General features: G+C 42.3%; 1 protein-coding gene across 7 annotated transcripts in view; it reads right to left on the minus strand.

Moving 5' to 3' along the window:
* The window catches only part of nphp4 (nephronophthisis 4), a 504277-nt gene extending 477273 nt beyond the window's left edge, over positions 1-27004 (minus strand). For 5 of the 7 annotated variants that reach the window (XR_013578910.1, XM_078558219.1, XM_078558221.1 and 2 more), the window contains exon 1: positions 9463-9916. Coding sequence is in view for 6 of the 7 variants with exons in the window: in XM_078558219.1 (XP_078414345.1) it covers positions 9463-9768 (306 nt within the window). In the remaining variant the exon portion in view is untranslated. Of the gene's footprint in view, positions 1-9462; positions 9917-26760 lie in introns of those variants that run through there. The other 2 variants (XM_078558224.1, XM_078558222.1) reach the window with 1 other exon arrangement.
* Between the last annotated feature and the right edge of the window lie 325 nt (positions 27005-27329).

Genomic DNA, 27329 nt, shown 5'->3' on the forward strand with positions numbered 1-27329 from the left:
TCTCGTCCTCCAACGCCCTGGAGCTTTGCCGCCTCTTCTGTCGGTGCCGCTCTGGCACTTCATCATCCGAAGAGCTGCTGCCCTTGTCATCCGTGTCGGATGGGAGACGCCTCTTGCCGCTTCTCTGGGAAACGCCTTTGCTTCTTCTTCGCTCCCTCTTACTTTTCTTGTTCTTCACCGTCCGCCACTCCCCCTGCTGCTTTTCCACTGCTGCCTCCTCCTCCATTGATTCGCTGTCCTGAGGACTGGGAGGTTCAGGGGGTAGTGCTGCTGATTGGCTCTCTGTTGCCTCAATCTCTTTCTCCACCTTGTCTCTCTCTGTGTCCTCCTTTGTCCCGTTGAGCTCCCTGGGGGCCTTGGTGGTTGGAGTGACACGGAACATTTCTTCTGCTTCCCCCTGGTCGGCTTTGGCTGCCTGTGCGTAAGTACGGCAGCGTTTGGGGCAGGTCCTGTAGAGGTGACTTGCCTCGCCACACAGGTTGCAGCACTTGGCCTGTTTGCAGTCTTTTGTCTGGTGCCCTTCCTGTCTGCAGATCTTGCAGAGGGAGGCGCTGCAGTTGGCCGCCACATGACCAGCCTTGCCGCATGAGCGACAATGCTTGGGTTGCCCAGCGTAGACCAGGTAGCCACGGTTTCCCCCGATAGCGAAACTGGAAGGAGGGTGGAAAATGGCTCCCTTACCATCGGTCTTTAGCGTGACCTTAAACAGGCGTTTGCCTGTCCAGATCCCCAAGTCGTCTCGAATCTCGCTGCCGCTCCCCACCTTATCGAAGTACCTGGTGAGGAAGGTGACCACGTCGGCGACAGGGACGAAGGGGTTGTACACATGCACCATCACCACACGTTCCCGTTGCACCGGCAGAGAAAAGTGCGGCTCCGCCGTCAGGATCTTCATCTCCGGCAGGTCTCTCTTCTCCTCGAACACCCTCAGGAGCCGGACGCAGTCTGCCACCCGCTTGAACGTCACGTCAAAATAACCACCTTTGCGGGAGTCATGCAGGGTGAAGATCTCCGGAGCTTGGAAGCCGCACGCCTTCAACAGGATCCTCCTGGTGAAGAAGCCCCGATCCATAGGTGATCCTCCTTCGCTGTGGTTCACCGTGACTCGGACGGTGATAGGTAACCCACGGTATGGATTTGGATTGCGATTGGTTATCGCCCTTCCATCCCGACCTTGCCTTGGCAGGACCATGGTGTCGCCCCTGCAACACTTGATCTTAGCCAAAAGGCCGAGAAGCGTTCACGTAGATGCAAGTTTTTTTTTATTGTAAAAATATACTTTATTCATAAAAAATCTTCAATCACATTCAAACCCATTTCAAAAACAACATTACAAGGGTACAATCCAGGTTAAACTTTTACAAAATGTATCACCAGGTGCATCAGTACAAACAATATTACAATCATTTACAGCCTTTCATTTTGATCTGTACAGCCCGAGGGGCTCTAAACAGTTCCCAGTCTCTCGGTGCGCTGTGGTAGAAAGGTCTTAGACAGCGACCCTTCCCCATTGCGCCTTTGCGGCAGCTGCCCCAAGCTTTAGTGCGTCCCTCAGCACGTAGTCCTGGACTTTGGATTGTGCCAGTCCGCAACAATCGGTCGGGGACAACTCTTTGTGCTGGAAGACCAACAAGTTTCGGGCAGACCAAAGCGCGTCTTTCACCGAGTTGATGATCCTCCAGCTGCAGTCGATGTTTGTCTCGGTGTGTGTCCCTGGGAACAGCCCGTAGAGCACAGAGTCCTGTGTCACAGAACTGCTCGGGATGAACCTCGACAGCAACCACTGCATCTCTCTCCAGACTTTCTTTGCAAAGGCACAATCCACAAGGAGGTGAACAACGGTCTCTTCCCCACCACAGCCACCTCGAGGGCAACGTGCAGAGGGGGTGAGACTCCTGGCGTGTAGGAAGGATCTGACGGGGAGGGCTTTTCTCACCACCAGCCAAGCTACGTCTTGGTGCTTGTTGGAAAGTTCTGGCGATGAGGCATTCTGCCAAATGACTTTGACAGTCTGCTCGGGGAACCATCCCACAGGGTCCACCCTCTCCTTTTCCCTCAGGGCCTCTAGGACGTTACGTGCTGACCACTGCCTGATGGACTTGTGGTCAAAGGTGTTTTTCTGCATAAATTTTTCCACCAGGGACAGGTGGTACGGCACGGTCCAACTACTTGGAGCGTTCCGCGGCAGCGTGGCCAGACCCATCCTTCGCAACACCGGGGACAGGTAGAACCTCAGCACGTAGTGACACTTGGTGTTTGCGTACTGAGGGTCTACGCACCGCTTGATGCAGCCGCACACAAAGGTGGCCATCAGTATGAGGGCGATGTTGGGCACGTTTTTTCCCCCTTTATCTAGAGGCTTGTACATCGCGTCCCTGCAGACACGATCCATTTTCGACCTCCAGATAAAGCGGAAGATGGCTCGAGTGATCGCCATCGCGCAGGAGTGTGGAATGGGCCAGACCTGCGCCACGTACAGCAACAGCGAGAGTACCTCACACCTGATGACCAGGTTCTTACCCGCAATGGAGAGGGAGCGTCGCTCCCACATGCCCAGTTTCCTTTTCACCATAGCCACTCGCTCCTTCCAGTTTCTAACGCATGCCCCGGTCCCTCCGAACCATATCCCCAGCACCATCAGGCCGTCAGCCCTGACAGTGAAGGGGACAAAGGATCGGTCAGCCCAGTTCCCAAAGAACATGGCCTCGCTCTTCCCACGATTTACCTTGGCTCCCGAGGCCAGTTCGAAATGGTCGCAGATGTGCATCAGTCTGCGCACCGACAGCGGATCCGAGCAGAAGACGGCGACGTCGTCCATGTACAGGGAGGCTTTTACCTGAGTGCCTCCACTGCCTGGGATCGTCACTCCTCTTATGCCCGGATCCTTCCTGATGGACTCTGCAAAGGGTTCTATGCAACACACGAAAAGGACAGGCGAGAGAGGACAGCCCTGCCTGACTCCAGATTTAATCGGAAAGCTATCTGTTTCCCACCCGTTGATTGAGACTGCGCTACTGATGTTAGTGTAGAGCAGTTGGATCCAATTTCGAATTCCCTCCCCAAAGCCCATTTTGGAGAGCACATCCCCCATGTAGGTGTGCGATATTCTGTCAAAGGCCTTCTCCTGATCCAAGCTGATGAGGCAGGTATCCACACCCCTGTCCTGTTCACGTAGATGCAAGTGCCAGTGTGCTAGTCAACAGCAGAGGGCAACATATTTGTGTCTAACCCAAACCAAGCCTGGTATCTGCACATGAATACCACCTTCAGGTGTCACTGACATTTATCAGGAGCAGAAATCCTGGTGCAGGGAACCTGAAACAAAGAGTAGCATCTTAATTGTTGTCATAGATTCTGAAGTTTACCAGGTGATTATGTTTTAAAACACGCCTTTAACTCAAAGTGAAACAGATAGTTCTGAAAAGAGAGTGGTGAATTCCTGGTAAACGCCTCAGTTCGGAGAAGTGCCCACATGACTTCAAGTTTTCATGGGGATAAGAGTTGAAAAGGGAGAGAGAGTCAAATCAAAACCTATTGAGGTGTTGAGTTGCGGTTTTTAAGCACCTCTCACAGAAACTCACAGAACAGAGGAAAAGCTGCTGCTGAGAAGCCAGGAGGAGAGAATTAGAACTATCTCAGGAACAGGTCTTCTCTGTTCTGTTGGAAACAACGGGTAGCAGAAGTAAAACTCTCTATGGGGAAAACAGTTTTACCAGAACCGACTAAGCAGTTTAAAGGGGTTGGATACAGGAATTTCTGGAATTCTGGATTGTCAGGATTTTCGTAACCTATGGGGGGAGGAGGGGATTCATCTAGGGATGCCTTGCTGATGATAACTCCATCCAGAAAAACTCAGACAGAACGGAACGATTGTCAAAGGACACTAGAAGTTTTGAACTGGCATGGTAAAGAGTGATGAATTTCTGCTGGAGTAACTTTGAGACTGTCCCTATAACGTTACATATCTGCCAGGAACATGGTGTAAAGTTAAAGAAATTTACTTTTTTTTTAATTGATGTACCATGTTTGTTGCAGTAAAAGTGTTGCAAAGTGAAATCTTGTCTTTCTGTTATTTCCATTAGGTTGTTTGGGAAATTCATTTCTTCTAAAAGGTTCTCAGTGTCTATGGGGAATCATTTAACACTGTCTGATCTATTTCATTCTTAACACAGAACAGACCAGGACCTTCTAGATGGGCAGAGCTGTATAACACCGAAAGGGCATTGGCTTCAAAAAATTCAAGTGATTTTTGAACTGTCCAAAAGGAAGAGCATTTATAAATGAAAAATGATTGTTTGAAGCTACTACATATGAAATCATAAAGGTCTTTAAAAAAATTAGTGCGGTGCAACTTATGAAAGAATGGAGTACGTCAGATGAGAAAAATTAAAAGTCTCTAGTTTGACTCTTGTGGAGAAGCATCTTTAGAAGCAAAGAAATCTAACACATCCAAGATTGCAAGTACCAGGAGAAATTGTCAGATAAGAGCAAGGCGGAAAACATTTGTCTTAATTGTATAATAATTCAAATGGTAAGGCTACTGAAAATGTTGATAAAATGTTACAACTCATATGAAGTGGTTCTTTGATCCCATCAGTGAGATTATATTAAGGCATATCTTCCATTTTGTTCAGCTTTGAAGTCTAAAATCAGCACTGCTAAAAGCATTTACATCAAAGAAACCTTCAAAGACACCTAAAATTCCTCATATTTGGTAATGGTTTGATTCAGGACAGTGTGTGCCCTTGTCCCACATAAACATGTTGGCATTTGAATAGTTTATAAAGTATGAGAAAAAAGATCTCAAAAAATAAGCAGATCATTTCTTGTTTGTACTCTGACTTAATTGTTTTAAATCATTTTGGCTGCAGTTGCTGTTTCAGAAATCAGTATTGCTAGTATCTGGATTTTTAAAGCCAGAGAGACAATTTTCTTTGGCCCACAAAGATGTAACTTGATGTATATTGCTCAGATCAGTCAACCTGTGCAATCAGATGTTTCAAAATGTTTATTTTTCTTTGCTCAGTGTTAACTATGATGGGGGAACAACAGTGTTGGGGATAAAGGGTGGATAATCAAGTCCTTTCAGATGATTTCTAAATTCAGATCCTCCGAAAGGAAGTCCCAAATCAGAATTTTTAAAATTGCTCTATGCAAGTTAAAATGATGGCGCTTCCAGCTTATAACCTATAACCTTTGTGCAACTGCCCCATAGCCATATTTCACTTGCGCGAAGGATCACTGCAAGTACAGCTCCACTGTTGGCTCAGCAAATTTATGCAGCAAGTGCCTGAGGCAGAGAGAGCAGGAAGGTCTTCATTCTATGCCAAGTTGCCTGGTTTCACGCAAGTGACACTTAAGGCACTGGAAGTGGTCTCAGCACTCTTGGGTTAACAAAGGTAAATATGGGCTGGGTGCCCACACCCGATTACTAGTGACCCTTATCGAAAGCGCATTTGTATAAATGTCAGGTGAGGACAGGATTGGGTTGTAGGGGATGTCCCTTGCAGGTCAATATTTGCCTATACCCTTCTCAAGGCTCATAAACACATAAACTCCATTTGGGAGAAGTAGCAGAGCATCATTTCAACACTGCAATTTCACCATGGTTCATATCATCTCAATTAGGTTGTTTCCTTACACCAGTCCCAGGTAACAACTATCCTCAAATAACCGTAATTCTCTAGAAAAATAATGTTAAACAATAAATTGCCATAAACGTTAAAGTCTTTATCACTAACTCAAGTATGGGCTCACTAAGGAATTAGAACAGCAACTTTAACACAATGGAGGTGAAATTGGATAGCATCTGCCGACATGAATTGGACACAGAGTGCTTTGCCGCCCCTTTGCTCAAAGAGATAGCCCAAGGTTCAATATTGGGTCTTGGACTTAAAAGAAATTTAGACTGACAAGGAGCAGATACCCAATGCGTAATACTGGGCAGCTCACCAATTAAACAGATTTAAATTTTGGGCCATTACTTCACTTATTCTTGGGAGAGGGAGAGGAGGAAAATAGAGGGGTGACAGACAAACACCGGGGGCGTGGGGGGGGTGTAGGAGAAGGGATAACAGAAAATCGAAAAGGGAGAAGCCAATCTTGAGGGGGTCAAGTGGGGATCAGAAACAGTCCTCTTGGCTATTACTGAAGCTAGAAGGATTTCTTCTTAAGTTCTGTGCCTGAAGGCAGGTCCTTGGTGATTATTCACCGACTCCAGGGCAGAGTGCTGTGATTTTCCTTCCAGTTGCCTGAAAAGGGTCTAATGCCTGTTTCAGACGCATGCCCTAGACATTGTTATCAACATAGCAGCAGTATACTTGTGGTGTAGAACGTGTGTACTCACAGCACCCACCATATTGAATGCTTAGGCACCTATTTTTTTTATGCCTGTAAAACAAACGCTGCATTAACAAATTTCAATGCTAATTAATGTCTCTCAAAGAGGCAATATGACATTTGTGTATGGCCGTATCTCAGGCATACAACTGAAGTTCTGTGCACTGGTCATTGTTTATAGGCACCCTGTGCCATATCATATATTGTACCTTTCCTATATCTCCTAACAGCAGGATTGACAGCTGCCTGGAGCAGCTTATCTTCCACAACTCAAAAAAATGGCAGCAAAGCGAGAGACAAAGAGAGCCAGAATCTCACTTTTTTATTCATTCTTCATTATATCAAGTAACAGCTGACCGTACAGCTTGCAGCAAAGCTGACCCCTAACAACACACCAGCTGAAGCATTGAAGACTTGTGTGAGAAATTTCCCAGGTATATGCTTTCCACAAAAGGCATGACAAATCAAATCCAGCCAATTACACCCCATCAGTCTACTCTCAATCACCAGCAAAGTGATGGAAGGTGTCATCGATAGTGCTATCAAGCGGCACTTACTCAGCAATAACCTGCTCATCAATGCTCAGTTTGGGCTCCACCAGGGCCACTCAGCTCCAGAACTCATTACAGTCTTGGTTCAAACAACAGCAGGACAAATCAATTCTGGACAAATCACTACCCCTTCAATCTACTAATGTGGAATTATTTCACTGCCCCTTCAATGTTGCTGGGTCAAAATTCTGGAACTCCCTCCCCAACAGCAGGCCATTCAAGCTGTATCAAATCACGACAACAATCACCACACGGACTGCAGTAGTTCAAGAAGGTTGCTCACCATCACCTTCTCAAGGAGGTGTCAGCTGTGGCTCAGTTCATAGCACCCTCGCCTTTGAATCAGAGGGTTGTGGGTTCATGTCACACTCCCGGAAACCAAGAACTGTGTTTGTACTCGAAAAGAGTTGCAATCTGTGACTGTTGATAACTCGAAAGAGTATCACCTTCTCAAGGGTGCACCAACACATGAACTGCAGCCGTTCAAGAAGGCGGCTCACCACCATCTTCTGAAGGGCAATTAGGGATGGGCAATATATGCTGGCCTTCCCAGTGACGCTTACATCCCAAGAATAAATTTAAAAAATTAATGAGAAGTAAGCATCACTGGGAAGGTCAGCATTTATTGCACATCCCTAATTACCCTCGAGAAGATGATGGTGAGCAATCTTCTTGCAGACCGTGTGGTGCAAGTTTGTAGCAGTTTGATAAATGAGTGGTTTGATAGGCCATTTCAGAGGGCAGTTAAGAGTCAACCACATTGTTGTGGATCTGGAGTCACATATAGGCCAGGCCAAGTAGGGGCTGCAGATTTTCTTCCCCAAAGGGCATTCAAAAAACCAAATAGGTTTTTAATGACAATCCAGTAGTTTCATGGTTTCCATTGCCGATACTAGCTTTTCACTCACATATTTAATTGACTGAATTTAAATTCCTCAACTACCATTTGAACTCAGGTCTCCAGATCATTAGTCCAGGCTTCTATATTACTAGTCCAGTCAGATAACGACTGTGCTACTATGTCCTTATCCAGGATGATGATCATTTTTTCTTCCTTGTCCGTTTAACTGATGGAATACATGGTGATCTAATCAAAATTAACATAGTTCTTCAAAAGCAAAATGCCAGGGATGTTGGAAAACTGAATTAAAAGCAGGAAATGCTGGAAATACAAGTTCTGATGAAAGTTCATAAACCCGAAATGTTAATTCTGTTTCTCTTTCCACAGATGCTGCCTGACCTACTGAACATTTCCAGCCTTTTTTGAACATATTTCTTGCTATTTCATATTGTAACTGCAGAACTTGGATTTAAGAGTTATTTCATTTGGCCATATTTTTTCTTAAACCCTGGAAAGAGATGGCTAAAATGTTCAACCAGCATCAGCCTGAATATCTATGATTCCATGAATTCTGAGAGATGTGCCCCGACCATGACCTGAACTTTGCAGTAGTAATAATGGTGAAGCTATTAGCACACATCATCAATACAAGGTAAATCAGACAGCAATTTCAGGCATCCGCACATGTGTAGCTAAGCATGGAAATCCAAAAGTTGCCGTCAGCAATACCCGATTCTGCCACAGGGTGCACTGTAACAGTCCTTAATCTTAAAATTTTCATCCTCCTTTTCAAATCCCTCCATGGCCTCACCCCTCCCCATCTCTGTAATCTCTTCCAGCCACACAACCCTCAGAGATATCTGTGGTCCTTTAATTCCTGCTCTAATTCTGGCCTCTTGTGCATCCCCAATTTTAATTGCTCTACCATTGGCAGCCCTTCCTTCAGTTGCCTAGACGTCAAGCTCTGGAATACCCTCCCTACACCTCCCCACCTCTCTATCTCATTTTCCCACTTTAAGACACTCCTTAAAACCTACCACTTTGACCGACCTTTTGGTCATCTGACCTTATATCTCCTTTTGTGGCTCAGTATCATACAGTACTTTCCCTCCTGTAAAACGCCTTGGGACATTTTTTAACATTAAAAGGTGCTATATAAATATAACTTGTTTTTGTCCTCACCAATAAACTTGGCATTCGAATTACTGTGCTTGTTCGCTAGCTTTAATGATGTGATGTGATAATTATTTCTGAACAACCTCACCGCCCTGAAAAAATAAATTTAAAAGTTTGGTGTCTCATTTCCTCGAAGGAAAATTAGTGTTGGAGATTTTCAAAAACAAAGTAAAATATATTTTTACTTTATCTATTGTTCTATTTTATCTTTCTCTCTCCCTTAATTCCATTTGTATTTCCCAATCTTTATTTCAGTTTCTGGGCATTAAAACTAATTTATATTTCCTGCTTTCCTCCTCCTGGTTTGGACTCACCCTGTCACAGTTAGGATTCTTCAATGTTGACAACACCACTGATCATCTGTAGAGGGCACTGCACTGAAAAATTCACCAGATTAGAGAAAAGCTCCACTGAGAAACTCATGATAACTCGTGGGCAACTGTCAGCAAGGTTAACGACAAGCACCGTTCCTTTGCCACTGACCGCAAAATCAGCACCATTATCTCCTTAGCACTTACCACTGTGAAGATTTCATATCAAAGATAAATTACTGACCTGCATTTTGTTGTTGCACCATAAACCAAGTAATTGGCTGAAAACAAGGCAATACGGTACCGACTGCTCATTAGGCATTAGCACTCCATACCTAGGAATAGCTGGTATGATACAGCCTCTTTTTAGCAATTTATAAAACTGTTTCAACCAGAGTTTTTGCATCCTGTGCTGCTCAAAGGTTCCCAGTTGGTCATACTGCACTTCTCCACGCAATTCTTCCTCGGAAGTTTCTTCAGCAAATCTCACATGAGGAATATACTGGTTCTTTGCAGAGGTGGACAAAGCAAGGAATACAGCTCTATCCATTGTCACCCCAGTCCCCACGCTCTACTCAATGTCTCGGGGTTCCTTTTGATTAGCTCGTAGTTTCTCTCATCCGATTAGGATCTCTTTCGCTACTGAGAAGTCAGCAAGGCTTCCACTCGCACAAATTAATTCAGACAACTCCAGTAAGTAAAAGAAATAATGCACCTATCAATAGTTTAAATACCAACAAGAAACTGTAGGTGTTTAACGGCACTTTTGCTTGGATCACAGTGAAGACAAAAGGGAAATCCCAGCATGGAGTTCAAGAAGGACTCTTACATCGAAGCAGAAGAAACATGGGTATCTTTTTGTTTTTTTGAGTTCTGCTTCAGACACTGGCCTCCATTGTTTCTGTGTCGCATCAATTCAGATCTAGCTGCGTAGGGCTGATTAGTGAAGCCATCAGGTCACCACGACTCTGTTTATACTGTGCAGGGCAACCAACTGTTCTTGTTTCATTACATACATTAATATTTCAAATGTCTGCTGCATACGCCAATGCACAACATTTTAGCAAAAGTAAAACTTGGCGATACATTCCTTTCCTTCAATTACACTAACTGCATTGGAGTTCCTGAGACTGCAACAGGCTGAGAGTCTGCGAAAAAAAGAGTGTCGGCCAACTTGATCTGTCAAGCTCCCAGAGTTGGGCAAATATCACAAGAAGCCAATAAATTTGCTGCGCAGCTTGAGTACAGTGTTGCTATAGAAAGAAAACATTAACCTTTACCGTTCATTAGGTAAACACCTGGTTGCAGTGCTTATCTTCTATCACTATCTGAAGCTGTTTAATATTTATAAAAGACCCAGAGAACACAAAGCACTTTACAAATAGCAATGCATGAGCAGTGCAATCAGGTCTGTCAGTGAGCCAGTGAGGCTGGGCAAGTAGTGGTTCCTGTTGTTAGGCCATGCGATGTGACAGTTTGAAAATACAAAGCAATGAACACAGCAGGCTGCCTCATGAATTCTGGGTCAGTTTGCTGAGGTTATAACTGAGCTCGAGACAGATAGGGCAGGCAGAGAATAAATCATTACACTGTGCTGGCTGCAGCCTGTTGTTGGAGAAATCCCTCTAACTAGGCTTATATTCACTGTAATAGAAGAATATTGCTATCTGCTGCCAAATGAAAATTGTATGCTAAGAGAGGTTACCTCAAATAACTCTTGGTTCAGGAAAGATTATTGAGCAAAACAGCTTCAGAATTTTGTTTTTTAGATAGAACACAAGTCAGTCGACTGCTCAACCAATCTTTGAAGATTCCAGCAACTCCAAACAATAGAAGATTATTTCAAATCGGCAGCTGTACGTATCTGGAGCCTCTAGGGCAGACTCGAAAAATGGACCAGCCCAACACCTGGAGTTAAACTGCAAACCTTGCACAACATGAGAAACAGGCATTTGCCTACAATTGGGGCCACCAAATCAATCATAAGCAAAGAAATAAAGAACTGGCATTTATGTAGCATCTTTGACAACCTCATGACATTCCAGAGTGCTTCACAGCCGAGGAAGTACTTATTATTTTGACTACATGTCACACCTGATACTGAGGCTAGCAGCACACAGCCTTTTGAAATCTTAAAACAAATAAGTGGTTATCAATATTTTATTTTAATGAGAGGGCAATGTCTCATCTCTTATTTGAAATTTGCCAGAACTGATTTTGTTCAACACTGCGCAATGTTTCCCTGCCTTCTTCAGACAGTGCAAACTCATGATGAGAGACAGTTCCATAAGCAACCTCCTAGGAACTCGCCTAAGAAGTCATTCATCATTTGTATGAGCAAGGAGCAATGAGCAAGGGCAGGCTAGTAGCAATAGAGGGCATCACAGCTAAGCCAATCCTTCCCCGAAATCCATACAAACACACTTTTCAACTGGGGTCATTATAAATGAGTGGAAATCATGGCTTTCTTTTCATATGTCTCTAGTGCAGAAGCACGGAGGTGAACAGTAGCGCCCTTTTGCAACCCTGTCTGATATCACCTAGCTCAGTTCAGAGTGAAATCCAATATTGGGACCTTCGGTTCTATGGCTCAATTCCCCACTTATATAAAGCATTTCTTCATCAGCTCACCACTGTTAAGAATTTCTTTTGAAACTGTACAACTGAATCAAAATATTTTGCTTTAAGATGAACATACACTTTCTACCTTACACTTGACAGTAGGCCACTTTAAAATGGACTGTTTTTGTAATTTTTAGAACTCACAGGAAAATTAACAACATATGAACTGACTCAGAATAGTAGCTGAAATCTTGATCATGCAGCTTTGATTTCACTTCAACCTGCAATACCAACATGAATTTGTGTATTACTATTATTGCTACTTGGTGTGTGTGTGCTATGAATCAACCAAAACAATTTCAAAAAGAATATGCACAAACATTCTCATAATTCTCTTTTGAGCAAAATCAAATCAGAAACAGGATTGGCAGGGGCCAAACCAATCTCTCATCTAAAGAGAGGATTAAAAGCTTTCTCCAGTCCACTTTTCAGTTCTGTGTATTTTGACTAATTTCCATTCAAAGATTAAGATTTTAGAGTCTAACATCACCTTGCAAAAAAAAATCTAGATTCACTAATGGCAAGTGAATTTTAAACTGTCTCATTGCAACTATCAACTATATACTGTTCTTTATATTATTACACTTAAGTTCTACTTAATAACCCTTTGTACATGCTTGAACTTTGACTGAAGTCAGTAATTTGCAACCTTTTGCTAACAAGCTTCATTGCACTTAGCCTAACCCTGGATCAAGTACACTTAGCCAGCAGGTTGCCCCTACTGTACCCATTGTGAGAGAATCAGGAGCGCAAACTGTTATAGCTGTAAAAATGTAGACCCAGAGAGAGGCAAGATAGGGACAAGCAATTCCATTGAAGTACCAGACCCAGAAAATCCACTCAAAGAAGAGGTCTAATGAAAGGTCACAAACCTGAAAATTTGGGTCAGATTTTCACTCCCGAGGCAGGTAGCACAAGTTAGGGAATTTCCCTGCTCGCCGCACCCACCAGGAGAAAGTGCCCTGTCAGACACAATTTTCACTCCGGGAGGCTGTGGGTGTGACTTGGGCCCACTGGCCCCAAACACAGATCAGAAGCAGCTACAGGGACTGCTGAATGCTAAAGTAGGAAGTTTAAAAAGCCCCACCTCAGTTCTTTAATTTTTACTAATATTTCTTTTTTTTTGCTTTCCAATATCCCTCAACATCATCAAAACTTTCATCGATAGCTGAGAACTGATAGACATCTTGTGATTTTCCACACTACTCCCAAGTCACTCTAATTCTGAATTTCACAGGGAGGGTTCTTTTCAAGCAGCAACGTAAGTACAAGTCATTCGTTCTCTGGCAGATCCTACAAGTGGATAATGGACTAAAGTATTAATAATCATTAAGAATTAAACCTACAGCCATGGATCTGTGAAGGAGCTGTCTGAACTATTACATTATACATTATGGGGCAGTTTTGTTGTTAATTTTATCCTTTGTTTTGTTGGAACTCTCCTACCTCTGTCCTCTACTCTGCACCCTCAATCATGGTGGGGAGTCTCCAACATGATTGCCATGAATGGGAATCCATGAACAAACAAGTCTCATCTTGGACGCTGTATCTCTGAAAATGGAGTACTGTGAAGAAAAGTCTGACCGTCAGTTGAAGTTGGGATCCTAACACATAATTCTCTGGATTTGCCATCAATACTTGCTGCACTGTCTGCAACATAAGACATATCAGCCTTATTGCTTTAAAGACACAAAAGTTAAGTAAAAATCAATGCCCCGGAACAAAACCTTCATCTAATTATCTGACGGTTTGCATTACCAATTTAAAATTCCCATCAGCATCAAGCACTGTCATGCTTTCACTTCACCTCTAGGAAAAGATTAATCACATGCCCTCCAGACAGACAGCAAACAGGTTACAGACTTCTGCAAGAGCTAAACTCAGAATACCTGCTGCTTACTGCATTAACAACTTCAAAGATATGGGAGTAATTTTAACCGAACAGGCCAGGCAGGAAACTGTCAGATGTCGGAACATCAGTTTTAAACCCTGTCATTTAATTCTCTATTAAAGCCAATGGAGAGTAAAGTCAATCAGGATGTAAAACCAGCGTTACACTTGAGCAGGTCTCAATCAATGAGTGGGTTAAAGTGGGCAGATTACTGAAGCTGGGATTAATCATAATGGAGCAGAAAAGGTGAAGGAATGGCTAAGATGTTCAAAATTATGAAGGGAGTTGATAAGAGTAAATAAGCAGGGACAATAATGAGAGGACACAGATTTAAAGTAATTGGCAAAAGAGCCATAGGTGAAATGAGGAGATTTTCTTTTAAAACACACCAAGTTATGACCTTGAACGCACTGTCTGAACAGGTGGTAGAAGCAGATTCAACAGAGCAGTTTAAAAGAAACACCAATTTTGCATTAGCAAAGGCAGGTACAGGGAATGAGAAATGCAATTAAACGATGGTCCTACAACAGGAGGAGATTAAAAAAAAGAGTATCATGGGGTATGACAAAAGCTATCTCCTTTGATCACTGAAATTTCCTGTCAATCTTGTGAACTCTGCCAGATTTGCTTCACTTTAAGATCTAGGTGCAATTAAGAAACCTCCCACAATGTTGCAATTTTAAAATTCCCCTTGCAGATAAAGAAAAAGCTTAATGCTGCGGTGAAAAAGAAATGTAAGACGCAACTGGATTTTTCCACAACTAAAGATCAATCCGTTTGAAAAGCTTCATTCCGATGTAGAACAACTTTGTCAACTATTTCCACGGTAACAGTCAGATCAGAGGGCTCTAGTTAATACTTGTAATATGTATCTCATACTAAAACATAAGTCAATGTCTTTGAAACAAGTAGGAGGAGAGAACGCTAATTAATTTACAATTCCACTGAAATTTTTTTAAATAATAATGATAGCGTCACTGGGAGAGAATGACACTCTTCCCAATTCAACACCAGGTCACAAAAAGCAGAGCAGAGGAAGGCTCATCAGTGTGACACTTTTTCCATTTCTGGCAACATGGCCTCTTGAGTGAGATTATTCAGGTTGAGAGATTGAGCACATGCTAGGGTGCTTAGAGATTCAGGTCACGGATTGGCTGCACGAAACCAACCTCTGAGATGGGCCACATTTAAACTGGTCTTGAGCTTGAGTGGCTGCAGTGAAATACATACAGATCTGAGAAAAAATCAATCCGCTTTTGTCACTAGAAGCAATGTATTGGCACCAGCCACTTAAGTGGCACGTGTAGTGACATCTATAGTAAAAATAGATTTTTTACTAGGTCATTGCTGAAGTAAAAGTCAGAACCATTCATAATTGAAATGTAGAATATAAATTTGACACACTTCCCATTTTAATACCTCAGAAGTGAGTGAAATGAAATTGTCACTTATACTGAAGCAACTGCATTTACTAAGCACCACTGATTTCAACAAAAAAAACTTTAATCTCTTCACCAATGTAACATAGTATGCTTTCAAATTAGGCCAACATTTATGTAATATATCTAACACAGAAAAAAATCCCAAAGCCCTTGACAGAAGTGTAAAGAAAACAGATGCCTAGACAAAGGAAAGACGAGGAGGAATGAACAAAAGTTTGCTCAGGTATTTTAAGGGAGAGGAGTGTCATGTGGAGAGGGAGCTGACTGTTTTGATGATTCTGGTCTCAAATAAAATCCTGACGCTTTCTATCACATTACAAAAGGAAAATAAAGCAGTAACTGTTCTTTCTTTGCCTTGCTCTTTTAAAGCACCACAGACACAAGTTTAATTGCAAGCAATTCATTCTCTACTGTGCTTTTCATGTGAACATCATCAGTATTGAGCATGCTATCCTTCAGGAGAAATTGAAACTCAAAAGTTCAAGATTTCCAGAAAACTTTGACTGTTCAATTACTGCTACACACAAAAAGCTGAAACTCTCTATTCACGTAATATTAGATTCAATTACTTTTAAACTCTTTTGATCCTGACAAAGGACAACAATTCCCATTTTCAATGATGCAACTGAAATTGCAATGTCAAGGGGGATAATGGTATGGAGGTCTTCTGCAGTTCAAGAGCGCCAAGCCCTCGTCATTCATGAATTTAGACAGCAGAAAGTGGAAGTGCTCTTCTCAATTTGTTCAAACAAATGCAGCCAGCATCCACAAATGGTGGAATTCAAATTAGATGTCAAAAGGCATCCAAACGGGGCTCAGAATGACAAAAGTGAACATTTGGGGAAGACGCATGTTCCACTGCTACACGTTTTATCAGTTTCCTCCACCAAAGAAGAATGTAGATTTTAAATTTTTAGCACAAGGTTCAGTTCAGAACAGCTAAGCTGTAGAGGTAATCTAGCCCAAAGAGCAATATTCTGACTTTCCCTGGGTCAGCACATTTCCATACTTAGCACACAGAGTCACTTTGGCCTTGTATGGACAATTAACTTGGTAGGGAAACTGGAAAATCACTATGTGAAGTTTGAAGTAACGGTGGTGGCGGGGCAAAAACTCTTGCAAAATTTAGGAAGGCTGCAAAGATGTTGAGAACAATTGGTGGACATTGCCCAAGCTGAAAGGAGAAAGGGAAGAAGAGCCAAGCAAAAACAAAGTGAAAGAAAACCCCATGAGGAGGCACGATAGAGCCTGGAAGCAAGTGACACAGGGCTCCATGCCCATCTCGCCTACACTCCCTCTTTGAGCCCCTCCAAATCAGCTTTCTGCCACTACTAAAGCAGTGAAACATCCCTGACCAAAGTCAAAATGTCATCTTCTGTGACTAGAACACAGTATTCCTCCTTGACCTTGATTGAGCCTTTAACACAGTCAACCACATTTCCTTACTGCAATGCCTCTCCTTCAATGGCCAGATTTGCAGGATTGCTCTTACTTGGTTCCACTCTTATCTATGCAATCACAGGCAGAGCACCTCTATCTGTAGCTGCTCTTACCATTTCTACATCATCATCTTGGGAGTCCTACAAGAATCTATCCTCGGACCCGGCATCTTTTAAAAGCTATCCTTCAGGTAACATAATCCGCAAATATGGGTCAGCTTCCAAATATATTCTGATGACACCCAACTCTACGCCTTTACTCTCTCTCTCTCTCTCTCGAACACCTCCACTGTCACTGTCACAGCCTGTGCCTCAGGCTGGACAAAACTTATCAACAACCTTGGTAACCTATTTAACCCTGACTCAAGCTTCTGACACCACACAAAAAAGCCAAATTACTGCCTGTGTGCAACTCCATAACATCGCCCATCTCCAGCTTCCTGTGCCACTGAAACATGATCCATATCTCTGTCACCTCCAGACAGGCTATTCCAATACTTTCCTGGCCAGCTTCCCATCAACCATCCTCCAAACTTTAGTTCATCTAAACTTTGCCTATATATCCTATTCTGCAACATGTCCCATTTCCCATCAGCCCTGTCCTTGTTGACCTACTTCAGCTCCTAGTCCCCCAAAGCCTCAAATTTACCATTGTCATCAAGTTCAAAGTCCTTTAAGACCACACCTTTCCCTATCTCTGTAACTCTACGCTTCTCCAAATTCTCCATTCCTCTGGCCCTGGTTTATTTTGCAATACCCCTCCTGTCACCCTGCCATTGGTGGCCATGCCTTCAGCTGCCTAGGTTTCATGTTCTGGAATTCCCTTCCTAAACCCATACAGCTTCCCACATCCCTCGTCTCCTTAAAATTCGCCACTTTGACCACCACTCCTACCATCATTCTTTGGGTCACTGTCAATTTTTTTTCCCTGGTGCCTGTGAAGCAGCTTAGGATGTTTTCCTACATCAAAAGGCAAAGCATAAATGCAAGTTTTTGTCCATGGCTTGTTAAGGAAACATCCAAGAATACATCACAGAAGGTCTTTCTGCCCATTGTGTCTGTGCTGGCTCTTTGCAAAAGCTAACCAAGTCATCCCACTCCCTTGCTCTTTCCAAGTAACCCTGCAAAATTCTCCAGTAAAGATCTAACTTCATTTTGCAAGTTATGAATTAATCTGCTTCCACCATTGTTTCAGGTAGTACATTCCTGATCGTAACAACTCACTTTGCAAAAAAATAAAAACTCTGCACATTTCGCCAATTAATATTTTACCAATTATCTTAAATTTGTGTCCTCTTGTTATCAGCCATCCTGGCAGTAGAAACAGTTTCTTCCTATCAGTTCTACCAAATCCATTCATAATTTTGAACAGGTAATTATGCTACATAAAGTAGGTGCAAAAAAGTTGCTCTCTCCGGCACTCATGGGGATCCTTACCATTGGGCAGCAATGTCTGTAATAAGGCTAAATGATAAAAAAGGGCTGAAGCAATCTTCACAACTGCTGGCTGTGCCGCATCTGAAACTACATTTACCTACAAAGTCCCAGAGACAAATCCAAATAAGTATGTCTCAGCCTATCTTTGCACGAGAGAGAACACACTCCTCCCGAGGTTAACCTCACCTGACTGGCAACTCCTTTCCACACCAGCACCCCACCCTAGTGGAATCACCATTGCACATTGTTGTCTCCCTGCTCTTCAAACCTGTCGTCATCCGTCTTTTCAAAAAAAACCTACCCTTCATTCCTATCTACCCATCTCCAATTACTGTCACTTCCCAAATCCATGGTCCTGTAATGGTATCTCTTTCCACTCCTGCAGCAATACCACTGCAATCCCCAACCTTAGTTCTCACCTCATCTTAAAACACGCCACCAATACCTCCATTGTCTCTGATTTGTCATGCTGCTTGCCGTACACTCAGCACTGAGTGTGAGTAGAAATTTTCCCCAGTTACATATTGGAAAGACTGAAGCCATTATCTTTTTTACAAAAGTGATAAAGTAGCCATTTTAGTCCCAGTTTTTTTTTAAAGTTTCCATTTGAATAATTTGTATTTGCACTGAGCCTTCATATGCTCCAATAGAAGTTCGTCCATATCTTCATCAGGTTGTCTGATAGTCCCACTTGTGCCTTTCTCTGCAAAAACTGAGATGGTATTTATTAAGCACCGAGAGGTTGGCCAGTTTTTGGAAGTTAATCTCACAAGATTGTAATCAGAAGTAGACTAAACCTAGGCTAACAGTCCAATGCAGTACTGAGAGTGTTACGCTGTCAGAGGTGCTGTTTTTCAGATGAAAAGTTAAACTTAGTTTGCCTTTTTAGGTGGGCATAATGAATCCCACTGCATTATTTAGAAGAGCAGAGAAGTTCTCACCGACGTTGCGGCCAACATTTATCCCTCAATCAACATCACTAAACAACAGATTATTTCTTCATATTGCTGCCTGTGGGATCTTGCTGTGCACAAACTGGCTGCTATATTTCCTACATTACAAAGGTGATTACATTTTTTTTGAAGTAAGTAATTAATTGGCTCCAAAGCACTTGGGGCATCCCGAATTCATGAAGAGTGCTACATAAATGCAAGCCTTTCTTTATTAGATCTCTCTCAAGGTCAGATCGAACAAGGGAAACGTATCAGTTGCAACAGGTAGGCCAACAGGGAGGGAAACAAAGTGCACTTGCAGTCTTTTCCAGCCTTGTGATTTTCCATATTTAAATGCATATAAAAGACCATTTCATTGCCATGTTGTCTACCAATCATCCTTCATTCTTGCTCTTAGCCTTTCTAATCTCTATGTTGGCTTCCTTCGGTACTTCTTCAATCTCATCTGTATTGGCTCTCCTACACTTATCATATCCACAGCTCATCAAACCTCAAGATGAATTTGGCTCAGTAGCAGTACTCTCACCTGAATCAAACCACATTACAGAACCTGAGCATATAATCTAGGTGAACATTTCAGTGCAGTATTGAAGGAATAAGGCATTAAACCCTCTGCCAATTCAATTAGACAAAAAAAAGAAATCCATGCACTATTCAGGAGAAGTATAGAGAGCTCTGTTGACCAACATTTACCATCAAAGAACACCAAAACCAGATTAAAGGACATTCACCTCCTTGCTGCTTGGAGGACTTAAGTATGTATATTGGTGGTTGCTTTTGCCCATATAGCACTAACAACACTTCAAAAGTAATTCAATGGCCGTGAATCATTTTCAGCTGTCCCAAGGATATGAAAAGCATTATAAAATTGCTACTTCTTTCTAACATCAAAGTGAAACGTCATTCAGTACCTGACTATGTGTGTGTGGCGGCGATAATAGGGCCACTGAAAGAAAGCTGTCACATATAAGCTGAAAGGATGGAACAGGTCTGTGAATCAATGGTCAGGCCTACACATTAACATTAAAACTAAGGCCTATTTTAGATGTAAATGCATACAAACTGGTCCATCATGTCAGAATACAGTCACCTCAAGGGCTGCAGAACCACAGAACACAGAGGTGGCACACCTGAGCAACTGTTTCAACATACAACCACGGGGAATAGAACCCTTCCTCTAAGCAGTATTGATACATACATTGACACCAACATTCTATTTGAAGGGCATCTTCAATAAAAAGAACTTGACAAATCTTTTTACGTTCCATTCATTTATAAACACACACTGCAATTATATAAATCCTGCTGAGGCATGTCAACCTGTCACTTGCAACAAAAATTACATATGGGTCTGTTCCTTCCATAAACAAAAAACACTTTTACATGAATACAATGTCCCTGTAATATTGGGCAAATTAATCAAGGTTACAGCACAGATATAAATTTTTTTTAAAAATGTCACATATGATTTACAGTTATGACTCATTCACAAATAGCAAGCAATTATCTTAAGCATTTTAAAATTATTGAAATTAAGAAAAATTATATTGCAAATTTGCACCCATGCTAAAAACAGAAGCTTAAGCATTTGGGAGTTTCTTACATCCTTTTGACAAATTTGCACAGCCATAAATATCTTCACTACCATTTTGGTCCAAGGGTCAAGATACCATTGGCTATCGGCATTCTGCAAATTCTAAGTAGTATGCCATATATCACATTCATACCTAGTCTTAACCTACAACAGTGGATAAACTCCATGTTAGAAATTAACTTTTTCTAAAAATCAGAAAAAAACATTGTTTAACAGACACCTAAGCTATACAGACAGAGGTGCCAGGTTCAATTCAAAAGTCTGTGATCTTTTATCTTATCTCAACTGAGTTACCACAATTGGTCTAAGCACCCATGGGCTAGGGAGGCAGGAGGGGACAATAATCAACTAGGTTTGTTTTTCTAGTTACTTTCAGATATATCCAATAGAAAGTACACTGGTGCAAATGTCTGGCTAGAAAGAATCCAGCTCAAATGTGATGGCCTCCAAGGCAGAACAGTCTGTTGACCAAAAATATTTAGCTCACCTGTGAAAAATCATTTGAGTGAAATTTTGAAAGTCTACTAGTGCCAGAGGAACTTGCTCAACAATAATCAATTTCTCCAGAAAAAAGGGACAAAAAGCTCAACATCAGTGTGGATACCATTGGGAATATGTGAATATTAAGCAGACTGCATGTGCATTATGTCACAGTACTTTCCTGCATATACACAGTATATGATCAATCGAGGCTGAAGATAAATGAATAGGTTTAAGGGATTGTACTTGGCTATTGTAATTAAATCTCGATACTTTCCATACAAACATTCTCAATTTCAGCTAGAACATGTGGCTGAAAAGTCCAGGAAGCATTAATTCATTTCAGCTAGTGAACATCACCATGTTTCAGAAACCACTCTATAATGGTACAAAAGATTGCCAATGGAGAGGCAAAAGATGACACAGGAGACATAAGAGAAAAGTAAATATTTTACTTCAGAAATATCAATTTCATTTTTTAAGTAAGTCAACATCTTTCTGTTACAATCTTCAAAAATACACTTGAAATGCTTTAGACAAGTATAAATATATAAACATTCCTCCAAGACAATACAACAAGATAAACTCACTATCTGCTGAATGTTTATGAAAGGCATGAATGATCTCTGTAGTGAAACTTGGTTACTCATTTCCATTTGCAAATTTACAAACCGGCTGCTGAGATTTGGCAGGATGTTATACAGGCCATAGTCTAGATCAAGGACCACAGTAAAAAGACAGATGCTGGACACAGAGCCCGAGCAGAGAAGCCTTCAAAGGGTTCAAAGGAGTGCTGAACAGCAATATTCTCAAGTGATGAGAGTAATTTGTTTCACAGGGTTTGGAAAAATAGACAATTTCTAGACAATATGCTCCACCAAATTTTCGGCCTAAGTGAATAATATTATGCAACTTAACCAGATCAGTCTCCACAAGAACGTTTCAGGTTTACACTTCCACTGACATTGTTCAGTGGTCTCCATCAAGCAGCATGAACCATCATCTACACATCTTTGAAATGGCAGTGGAGTGTCATGCAGTCACCTACTTTATGCGGATGATGTGTTTTGGAGACCCTCCCATAGTTGTTGTAACTTTGACAGGCCCTGTACATGGTCACACAACAGAAATGGGTCTTCTCACTGCTCAGCAGCAGGCTGCAGATTTCCCTTCCTGATTAGTAAATGTTTGGTGAGTGTTGTTGGTTTTATTCCTCTTCAACAAATTCTTCTCTCAAACATCTTTTTGTTGTCTTCTGAGATGACTAACGTTTTGTGGATGGATGCAACAGAGCTGGATAAGCATTACTTCACTCTGCGGATAAAAATATTGTAGAACTTGTGACAAAAGGCCATTGGAAAAGGAAAAAAATCCTGCAAGACGCTAGACAAGCAGAGCATAACATGCAAGTCAAGTGTATCAGCAGAATATTCACGAATAAAAAAATTCTGCATATACTAGTGACTTTGTAAAGCTTTTGCAAACTAACATACACATACATATGCAATAATTTCCAACTACTTTTATTGTACAAGAGGTGAAAAAATAACTCTTTAAAACTTACCACATTGGTAATGAATTTTGTCCTTGCTGAAGTATTTTGAGTAGCTTAACTATCATTTCTTCAGGTCAAGTTTTTTATTATTAAAATCACATCCACTTCAGTATGCCTTGGACCTTTGGTAATTAAAGTCAACTTCCTTCCTTGCCACTTTTTTTTTGAGGTAAAGAAGAAAGAAAGCAAGAACTTGAAATTATAAAGGGTCTTTCACGACCCCAGGATGTCACAAAGCACTTTACAGTCAACGAAGTACCTTTGAAGTTGGTCACTGTTGTAATGTTTCCTGTAATTTTGTCGCATTTTTTTTCAATTTCAGAACTTCTAGAATATTTTGAGATGAGGATTCACCTATATACTTACCTCTCTGAAACTAGGAGTGTGACACCTTGAATTTTATAAACCGATCTGAACCAACAAAAAAATGTGCCAAGGTATTGCCATCTCTGCTTCTCAACTGAATTTCCCTCCTTTACCATCTCTCCTACTGGCAGTGTGCCACAATATTAACCTGCATTAGTCGCAAAGCAAAGTGGCTCACTCAAATAATAAATTTGCACAGTCCAATAAGTTTCCAAACTGATTATTACCTTGCGACATATATCAGAATATCCAGTGCTTCCAGCTGAACTGCATCATTGAAGTCCCCCAGAAACTCGTATGCAAGAATATGACCTTAATTTTTGTAAATAATTACTTGTCTTCTGTTTCTCTTCACTTTGAGAAAACAATGTTACCAAATATCTTTTGTTGCCAATGTATAAATACAAGATCACAATTAAACACTTTAATATTAAGGTGGTGTTAATAAACTGGAGGGTCCTTTTGTAACACCTCTACAGTTCAAATAGCAGAACATAAAGAACTAAATTTTGTTTCAAAAACACCTCCACAGAGCTATCATTCCTCACATTACTGTCATAGCAAATGCTCCTCTGAAATGCATGTCCAAGCACACATGAAGACATTTCTACAGCCAATTCAAATCAATAGTTTTACCACTGAAAGCTATTTGCATAAACCCACCAACTCCTGCCAAATATCATACAGTAACAGTGAAACTCATTCACTTTAATTCTAAACAAGGAACATATTTGGCTTATTTTAAGAACGATGTGCACCAAGCTGTTTTGTGCCTGCCAAAGCAAAGGGCACTAGCACTCCAAAATGAAATATTTTCCTACTTCACACATCCAGTGCCAAAATCAAACACTCCCAAATTGACTGCAATACAAATATCTGCAGTACCTCTGCTTTGCCTCAACCCCAGAACAGCAAACATCAGAACTCAAACCATGATCCTAAGCCCCTACCCTGCTGTTATTTGGCTTTCAACACGGCAAAGTGTTGCCACTAGTCCTACTTCAGGTCAGGGTAGTATGTATTTTTTTTTTAGACAGCTACATAAAAATTTTTAACAGGGAATAGTTTTGGGGAAAGAGCAGGGGAATGGGGCTAATTAGATAACTCTCCAAAAGAGTCAATTCAAGCACATGGGCTCAATGCATCCTTCTGTGCTGTATCAGACTATATGATCGCCTGTTTTCAAAAAAATCAATTTACATCTGTATTTCATGATACAGATTTTTTTCTTTATTCTTTCATAGGATGTGGGTGTAGCTGGCAAAGCCAGCATTTGTTGCCTATCCCTAATTGCCCTTTAACTGAATATTTCAAAGGACAGTTAAGAATCAACCACATTGGACTCATGTAGACCAGACCAGGGTAAGAATAGCAGATTTCCTCCCCTAAAGGACATTAATGAACCAGATGGGTCTTTACAACAATCGATGATAGTTATCATGTTCACCGTTACTGATGGGTATCTTTAGATTCTAGATTTTGTTAATTGAATTCAAATTCCACCAGCTGTCCCCAGAGGCTGTGCCTCTGGATTACTAGTTCAGTGACATTACCACCATGCCACCATCTCCCCGTAATGTTAATTACTGAGCAAATTCAGGTTTTGGTTCCATCTTTCAATCAGTGATATAAGTCTCACAATTTCTCAAGGCAAGCTCCGTCCAACTTCAGACTTGGCAAATAGATAGCAGCCCAAGTGTCCCTTTACACTCCGACGTGGTCTCTAATATCCGGGTGGATAAACAAGTTACCAGTTTACCTCAGTAATAACTGCATAGGCAACTACTATAAAAAGAACAGTAACTGCACGCATAGCCTGGATTTTGCAGTAAAAATAAGGAGTAAACTTCTGCCATCCATACCTGCACAGTTATGCTTGGAAATCAGAAAGTTGCTATCCAAGTTTCCCTGCTCCTCCAAACACTGCACAATACCAGTATCTCAATGAGAGATTTGACATTTAAATACATGAAGCTCATAAAGTTGCTGTATTTACCTACGAGATGCCCAGAGAAAGATAGGACTTCTCCATTCAAGCACAAATACATTTTTAACAGTATGATAAGTTTTAATCACTGCCAAACAACCTCTCTGACACAGAAAATAAACTTTTACCAGTGTGAAGTTTCATTCCTCCAGAAGAATGTTGGAGACTTTCAAAAATTAAAAATGTTTACTTTTTTTGTTTATTTTGTCTCCCTCACATGTGCAATCCCCCCCACCCACCCCCACCCCCCACCCCCACCCCCCCCCACCCCCCACCCCCACCCCCCCCCACACCCCCCCCCACACCCCCCCCACCCCCCCCACCCCCCCCCACACCCCCCCCACCCCCCCCCCACACCCCCCCACCCCCCCCCCACACCCCCCCCCACACCCCCCCCACCCCCCCCCACACCCCCCCACCCCCCCCCCACACCCCCCCCACACCCCCCCCCTCTTTGTATATGCTTTGACATTGAATTAACTACTTCAACTGACATTTCTGAACTTTCCATGGCTCATCGAAGATTCTTCAATCTAATTGATTGAGACATACCATTGCTTATTCATGCAATTCCCAGATTTCCTGTACAGGTTGCACCCCTATGTTGGCTCTCTAGTAACCACAAATTCCACTGCAAAAACCCACAGAAAGTCTGTGGAAAAGTGTAATTGTAATGAACAGCTAGGGTCGTTTGCTTCCCTCTGACCATACAGATCTGGGCCATACAGATTTCCCACTATTGGTGAATTCACCCTGTAGTACAACATTCTAGACAACCTAGCAAGTAGAGTCATAGTACCAAGTCATAGTACCAGAAATGGTCTATGTTATCAGAGCCAAGTTAATAGGCAATAGGGAAGCTACAATTTGCCTCTGCATGTTTAGACTCAGGGGCCAGTTGGCTAATTGGCTAGAAGGCTAGCCTGTGCATCAATTTAACACCAACAGCAAGGGGTTCAATCTCATTCCAGCTGAGGTGGAGTCAGGGCCTGCCTCCTTGTCCTACCCACAGTAAAAAAATCACGACACTTGACCATGGCTCAGCAAATAATCAACAAGGACCTGCATTTGGGTAGAGGACTTAAGAAGACTCTTAGGCTACAAAAGGGAAAGTCAAACAAGGTCAGCACTCCCAATTATCATCCATTAACTCTGGACAACATGCACTTGCCATCCTGAGTTACATGAAGATAACCCTTTAAACAAGGTACTAGATTTGGATCCTAGCCCTAGCTAGGTAAGAATTTACCAGAAAACACATGGCAGAAACATCAGATAAATGAATGCGACAAAGTAACTTGAAAATTTCTCAGATTCAAACAACATTGGTGAATAATCTATAGCTTTTGCAACAGATGTCAAAGTTAGTTGTTAATTATTATTTTATATATTTTTCATGGCCTAAGTTGTGTGAAAACTGAAGCTAACAAATTTTGAAGGAAAAAAATACTGAACATAAGCAGTTACATTATTGAAGATTAAATCAAAACGAGAACTGGTTTTCTTCTGGACATATCAAACATGTGACAATACTCAAAATCAAGCATCAAGACTACAAGATAGCAGACACCCCCATTCAAAAACATGCTGTCCAATTCAGTCACGTAGCATCCTGCACCATGTCCTGCTCTCCATTTGATTTTGATTTGAGCAGAAGGTGGTAACTCTGCACTGTTGCTTCCCCTAATCCCTCCCATAGACTTCACAGCACTGGATGAGACCACTCGGCCCACTGTGTCTGTGCTGCTCCTCCCAGGGCCTCTGCCCTATTCTTACCGCTTTAACGGACAGCCCCTCCAGAGTCCTGAGCAGCAGCTGATACCCCTCCGGCTCGTCCATCAGCCCCGCAAAGCGGTGAGAGTGAGGAGGAATCACCCAGCTTGTCCGAGCGCTCCAACCGGACCCGGTCCCGGTGCTGGACCGTTCTTCCGCCATCTTACCAACCGCCAGCCGGGCCGGCGGGCAGCACCACCGCCTGCGCTGGTGGGAGGGGGTGCGAAGAGAGGGGAGACATGGAAGTATCCCGTCCCCAACGACAACACACACTCCTAACGGCTCCTTCACACGGAGCCAGTAGTGATATGTCTAAAAAAATAAAATTCTACCTCACAAAGTGACTAAGCTTTGCTGAATAGTTGTCCAGAGAAATACTGCACCCCTAGCGGGTGATTGAGATGGGAGAGCCGGCGTTGCCTAGTGTCGGTTACCCGGGAGACGTGGGGGGGGGGGTGCGTTGCAATGGGGGAGAGGAAGATGGAGGGGAGGGAGGATGATGGGGAGGGAGGGGGGTATAGAATGAAGAAGTGTTATTGATATGGCAGGTGGTAACTGACCGGCTGACAAAA

Source organism: Cetorhinus maximus, chromosome 15, assembly GCF_964194155.1.
Source record: "Cetorhinus maximus chromosome 15, sCetMax3.hap1.1, whole genome shotgun sequence".
In the NCBI taxonomy this organism is placed as follows: Eukaryota; Metazoa; Chordata; class Chondrichthyes; order Lamniformes; family Cetorhinidae; genus Cetorhinus; species Cetorhinus maximus.